Below are 6,523 nucleotides of genomic sequence, written 5' to 3' on the forward strand. Positions count from 1 at the left end.
GCGCGCATCAGGGGGCTGCATCCACGTCCTGCCTCTCAGGGCCGGGACCCTCCCAGGGGCAGCTGGGGGTGGGGTGGGGTTGGGGTGCCAAGGCCCTCCCCCCCTTTCTCCTGGCTCTGAGCTTGACCAGCTGATGCCTGTGCCCCGGGAGCCCCACTCTTGGCCCCGTGGTGTAAGTTTTGGGGGTTCCGTGTTCCCAAACACGGAACCGCGGTCTATAACCTGGCGGGCGGAGAGTTTGCAAGGTTGGGGTGTGTCATGCACGTGGCCAGGAGGTGGCCAGCGAGTGGGGAGGCGGCCCATGCACAGGCTGTGACCAAGGTGGCCCCGACGGTGACACGTCATGTGTCCCCCCCTTACTGCCCCCTTCAGGGGGAGGTCTAGGTGGTCCTGGGAGCTCAGCCCTGATGTCCAGGCGGCTGTTTTACTGCGGGGGGAGGGGAGGTGTCGGTCTCATCCCAGTCCCTGGGACGTGATGAGCGAGTCTGAAGCTTTGAGTTCGAAGATGTCGTCCCCCCGGAAGGGCGGCTCTGGGGGTCGACTGAGGATCAGCAGCAGGGCCGAGGCAGAGCGCCCCTTCACGCTGAGTCTGGATGCCTGTCGTCCACAAAGCACGTGGCGGCATTTCTAGGGGCCCCTCAGCCCCCCGCGTGGGAGGGCCCTCCCAGCCCAGGCCTGGACCTGTGCGGGGGCCCAGCTCAGAGGAGCGCTGGCCGCGGACTGACCAGGACACGGACGTAGCCACTGCCTGGGACCCGCCTAGGCGAGGGCACCCCCTCCTGGCCGCGCCCTCCAAGGTCGGGCTCCCCACGGGGGTCCCTTCTCAGTCCTGGCAGCTGGTCGTGCCCTCGCCCCGCAGCCCGGGACGCCCTGCACTCCAGCCTCATCCTCGGGGGATCCTAACCGGAGGGCGCGTGGCCCAGGGGTCCACGGATCCACGCCTTCCTGACGTACGGTCTCCAAGTCTCCAAGCGCTTCTCAGGGGTCTTCCCAGACTAAAGCAGATTTCTCAGGCTTCTCTTGCATGATCTTTGAGAAAAGGCACAAGGCAGATACAGTAAATAGTAGCATCGGAGAAGGGCCTGCTTCCTTGATTTCCACTCGTGTTATTTTTTTCTTCAAGGACTTAATCCGTGACAGTTTTGGACTGTGGTCGAGTTGCCCAGGTTTTCACAATTATTGCCCCGTAAATGAAATGTGTGGAGTGTGAGTCCCTGGGGTGCCAGGCCGTGTCTTCTTGCTCCCCCACTCTGTGGTCATCCCTGCAGGCAGCCGAAGCAGGGGCCTGCCCCACCCCCCTTGGAGGCCACAGGAGGCCGAGGGCGCCCCTGGCCACGAGGTGGCGATCTAGCATCACTTAAGGCAGACCCGGCGGCTCAAGGGCACCGGTCGGGTGTTCACTCTGCTCAATGCCAGGCTTTCAGAGATTTCTCACGAGCTGATTGACGCAACAGGAAGTGGGGGACATGAAGGGGATCTCTGTAGGACGCCCACGCGTCTGTATTCCCTCCTGTTCTGTCGAGCGAGGATCACTGTGCTGGAATTTATTATTAAAACATATCCTTGGACTTAACTTCCATCAGGCATCCTTGCACGGTGACCTAGACTGGACGGGGTGCACTGGGGATGTCAGTTCCCCATCACCCAGGATGTGACTGCTCCCTTGCCCCGCCTCTGCCCCACTAGGCAGGTGGCTCAACCCTGCCCTGGAATGACCTGGGACCCCCCCCCCCCCCCCCCCCAGCACTCTCTAGGTTCAAATCCCTGCCCTGCCTCTACCNCCCGGCAGCAGCCCTCGCCCACTGCAGGCTCAGGTTAAATCGGTCTGCAGTGCAGCGTGGGCCCGGGCTCCCGCCCTCTCAGGTGGACCTAATGTTTTGGAGGAGCACCTGAGGGGAGAGGGTCTAGCCGGCCTTTTCCTCTGGGGCGCTCGGTGCTAGGACAGCATGTGACACACTCCAGGCGCTCAACAGTCGTGTGCCTGACGAGAGGATAGAGCTGGCTTTTCACCCGAGATCTAGAGGAAAGGCGGGCTTCTCAGAAACAGCTTCCACAGTGACAGGTGTTACCGGAAACTCTCTGTATCTGTGCTTCACCCACCTTGTCTTAGCCCCATCCTGAAACCTGAGATTGGGGTGGGGGGCGGTGGGCGTGGCCACGCGGAGAGATGGGACTGGCAGGCATTCCCGGCAGGGTCCCCACGAATACCAGCTCCGGTGTGCAGTGGCCTCTGGTCCTGGGGATGTGGGAAACTAGGGCAAACGGTAAGTTTAATTCCTTACTGCCTGCAGCCGCCTGACAAGTCCTTGAAGCAGGGAGTGACCTTCCTGCTGCCTGGATGGTGACACTTTGCTCGGGGAAAAGGCAGACTTAGCCTAATGTTATCCCGACCCCCCAGGATCCTGTGAGTCTATGTTAACATACACTAATTCCTTTGGAAACTTCCTTTATCTCTACCGCCCGAGATATATGTTGGCCATCATCCTCCAAGCTGACATCCATCTGAAGGCTCTCATGACAGTTTTCCCTAAACAGTAATAAATGACCTTTCCCAACAGCAGCCAGCCCCTCAGGGTCCTGGAAACCTCACTTCCAAAGTACCTTAGAGTCTTGTGCTGTCCCTCACCCCCTCCCAACCTGAAGGTGTATAACCGTCGCCGTCACAACCCCAGGGCAGCTCTTCCTGCCCACGGGTCCTGGCCTCGTGCTTTAACAAAATCACCTTTTTGCACCAAAGACGTCTCAAGAATTCTTTCTTGGCCGTCAGCTCCGGATCCCCTTGCACTCCCAAACCCCGCCACTGGGGGGCGCCCGCCTGCGAGCCCACTGTCCTGCCCGCAGCCTGGGAAGCCGCTCCGCACCCACGTTGCCGGAGTTTGGACCCGGGTCCCTTCTGGAGCTGGCGTGTGTGTGCACACCTGCACGCGAGGGAGGCAGGGGCTGGGGGGCGGGTGGTAAGTGGCCCCTGCGAGGAGCCCTGCCAGTGGAGGTGCCCTTTCCCTGCCTTCCTTTTGTGCGGGAAGCAGCCCCACTGGAAGGGTCTCCCCTGCACCGTTGAAAAGAAAACCACAGGCCATAACGGGGCCACTTCGGGGCCTCTGTTAGTAAAACAAGATTTAATACTTAACAACCGCAGTTTCAACTCTTTCTGGAATGTAACCTTGAACCCGCCAAACTGGGACTCCCTGGAGGCCATCCTTTGCAAGACCCCGTCCCCCTTAGGAGGGCGACTTTGTCTAAACAAGGCTAATAGATTCCTTAAAAAAACAGAAACCAAAAACAAAACAAAGAACCTTCTCTCTCTCTGTCCTTAAAAAGCTTTCCTTTCCTGAAGCTTGGCAGACCGGGTCTGCTGGCTACACTGAATGCCGCCGCCCGATTCAGGGGCTGCTTAGTAAAGCCAATTAGGTCTTCAAATGTTTGCGTTCTGTCTTTTAACAGCTCAGAGGGGTCGACTCCGGGACCCATTCTTCTTCTTTTAAAATGTATTCCTTTCTTGGGGCTCCCACTGGGCCAAACTGTGGACAATTTAAGCATCTAATATTATTTGTAAGGTGTTGAACAAAAAGAGAGAAAGAGAGAGAGAGAGAGAGAGAGACCTCCTTTAGAAGAATCCACCTAATAGATGTGGAAGGAATTGGAGAATCTCCATTGTGTGACCCACCGGTGAGGTCGTTGGCTCCCAGCAGGGATGCTCAGTGAGGGTGTTAATCACCGGCTGGGGGTGCTGGGCACGCAGGGCTGTGCGGAAGACCCCTGACAGTGGAGATCCCCCCTCCAGGCCAGGGTCACACCCAGATGTACCCAGCATCTGCCCGTGTGGGCCCCGGACCGGCCATCAGATGCGGGGCAGGAGGAGGGGCACAGAGCAGAGGTGCCCGCAGCGACACCTGAATCCAGCTGAGGCTCTGGGTCTACCTCTCAGACCACAGGAAGTTCGGGGACAGAACAAGGGAACAACATACACCTCACAAACCAGATCATTCTACAGGGTGACGCTTCTGGGCTCTTGTGAAAGTCAATGTCACAATAAAATAAGGTCAGGGGTTAACCTCGTTTCAAAAACAAAGAAAGAAAGAAAAAGACAGCCAAGACTTTCTGGCCATACTTGAGTTTTTTTTTTTTTTTTTTAATGTTTTATTTATTTCTAGGAGAGAGAGAGACAGCGTGAACAGGGGAGGGTCAGAGAGAGAGGGAGACACAGAATCCGAAACAGGCTCCAGGCTCTGAGCCGTCAGCACAGAGCCCGACACGGGGCTTGAACCCACGAACCGTGAGATCATGACCTAAGCGAAAGTCGGACGCTTAACCGACTAAGCCACCCAGGCGCCCCAACTTGGGGGTTTTTGAATATGGACTAGAATCTAGATGATATTATGGAATCATTAGAAAATGTTTTAGGCATGACAGTCTTGTGGTTATGCAGGAGACTGTCCTTCCAAATGGAGGGAGAGAGAGATGGAGAAATACATACAATAAAAATTGTTGATTCTAAGTGGAGGCTATGTGGGATGCTCATTAGATTACTTTTTGAACTTTCCTGTGTGTTTAAAAACTTTCATAAAAAGTTACAGGAACCATAAATCTCCCACCTCTTCACCCCTCTGGGCACAGATGTGTGAATGCCCTGGGGCTGCCTAGCAGAGCACCCCAGGGAGCTCATCGGGAGTTCATCGTCACACCGCTGTGTGTTGCGTTTCCGTGTGAACTTTTTTTTTTTAAGGGTATAATTTAGTGGGGTTAGCACATTTACAGTGTCTGCAGCAATGACCTCCGTCCAGTTCCAGACATTTTGGTCCCTGGAGAGAAAAGCCCCTCTGTTAGGCAGTTACCCTGGCAACCAACAATCTGCTCTCTGTCTCTCTTCTGCACATTTCCCATCAACCTGATCACACGCTGTGTGGGCCTCCGTGCCTTCCACTTGGCATCACCGAGGACCCGAGCCGTGGCCTCGGCAGAGGCCCGTCCTTTCTGTGGCCGAAGACAAATGCACCGTGTGGATGGACGCACTTAGGTCTGTTCACCAGCTGACGGCTGTTGGGACCGCCCGCTGTGCCTTGTGCTGTGCTGCTGTGAACATTCCCATAGACACGTTCGTGACCCCGGTTCTCGGGGCTTTCGGGGATGCACCCGGGGGCCCCTGGAGACTCGGTGTCTGACTTCCTGAGGGTCTGCTGCGACCTGCTTCCCCAGTGGCACCCTGTCCCAGGCCTGGTCCCGCAGCCGCCTGGCCCCTGCCGCTCTGCCTCCTCCCTAAGTCTGCTGAGCCCTGGCCCCACCTTCCTCAGCGGGAGCGGGGACAGCTGGGGTCTGGGGTCCCGCGGGCGGGTGTGGACGGACGGAAGCCTGGCAGTGGAGGCGGGCTCCAGAGACCCTGCAAGCACGGTGCGGGCAGAGGCCCGCGTGCTTTGGGTTTGGAAGTGAGTGGCTAAGACCGTCCCCACCCTCCTCCCCTCCCTGCACGCTGGGGTGGGGTGGGCCGTGGGGAGGGGCTTTACACGGAACACCACACCGTGTTGGCCTGCGAGCGGGTGCCGTGACTGCCTGAGCTGTGCAGTGGGGTGGGTGCTCCCGTCCTGGGGAGTTCAGATGGGGAAACTGAGGCTCGGAGTTAAGGACTGGGCTCCGTGATCCAGTTAGTGGTGCTGTGGCCCTGGCTCCTCCGACGCAGGACGTAGGGACATCCTGGTGCAATTTGAAACGGGCAGCCAAGGGACACAGGGCGCTTCATTTAGGCTTGAGTCTCCCACAGTTGATTAGAAACAAGCACCTCACACTTGTCTTTCTCTGCGAGTGCAAACAAGGAAGGTGAAAGGACTGGGCTCAGCGAGGGACTGGTCAGGGTGAGGGGCTGTGCTGCCTCCGCCCCCCCACCCCGGGGGCCTCCTACACCGTGTGGTGCAGTGTGCAGCCGGGGCAACGGCTCAGAGACGCTCGGGTGGAGGGCAGTACGGGCTGCAGGTGACCCCGGAAGGTCCCAGCCCTGTAGCCAGTGCCGGGAGCCCTCAGGCAATCCCAGAGCCTCTGGGCTGCTGGGCTCTGAGCGTCCTTCAGGCTAACGTCCCAGAGGGAAAACAGCCCCCAGTTTGCCACCAAAGAGATGCAACTAAACAAGGCCAGCTGCTTTTATTAGGATTGGAGGGAAGGTGGCGTGAGGGGGGTGGGGGGCTCCCGTCGTCCTGTCGTCCTGTGCTGGGCTATCACCCGTCCCAGGCGGGCTCAGCGCCTCCTCCCAGCGGGGAGCAGGCTGGCTGGCTCACGGCACCCGCGGGGGCTGCTCTCCTCCGGCCGAAGCGTCCCACGGGCCTGACCCTGCGGCCGGCGTACCAGGCGGGATCGATGTGGGGGGCTGGGAAGGAAGGGCAAGAGCTCGTGCGCGGGGTCCCCGGCGCGTGGCTGCTGTCTGTCCCGCGGGTGGCGGGCGAGGTCACTTCTGGGCAGCGGGCAGCTTCCGGAAACGGGAACTCAAGCTAAATAGCAACCCTTCCTCCCCCCGCCCCCCAGGGTCTCGGGAATGAACCCC

General features: G+C 58.8%; 1 protein-coding gene across 1 annotated transcript in view; it reads right to left on the reverse strand.

Annotated features, from left to right (window-relative positions):
• Positions 1-6,200: 6,200 nt before the first annotated feature.
• Positions 6,201-6,523, reverse strand: part of PRLH (prolactin releasing hormone) — a 1,085-nt gene continuing 762 nt past the window's right edge. Inside the window, exon 2 of the mRNA XM_077758405.1 lies at positions 6,201-6,349. Coding sequence (XP_077614531.1) covers positions 6,201-6,349 — 149 coding nt within the window. The remainder of the gene's footprint in view (positions 6,350-6,523) is intronic.

The sequence above is a fragment of the Crocuta crocuta genome, unplaced genomic scaffold, assembly GCF_008692635.1.
Source record: "Crocuta crocuta isolate KB4526 unplaced genomic scaffold, BGI_CrCroc_1.0 scaffold290, whole genome shotgun sequence".
NCBI classification, from domain to species: domain Eukaryota; kingdom Metazoa; phylum Chordata; class Mammalia; order Carnivora; family Hyaenidae; genus Crocuta; species Crocuta crocuta.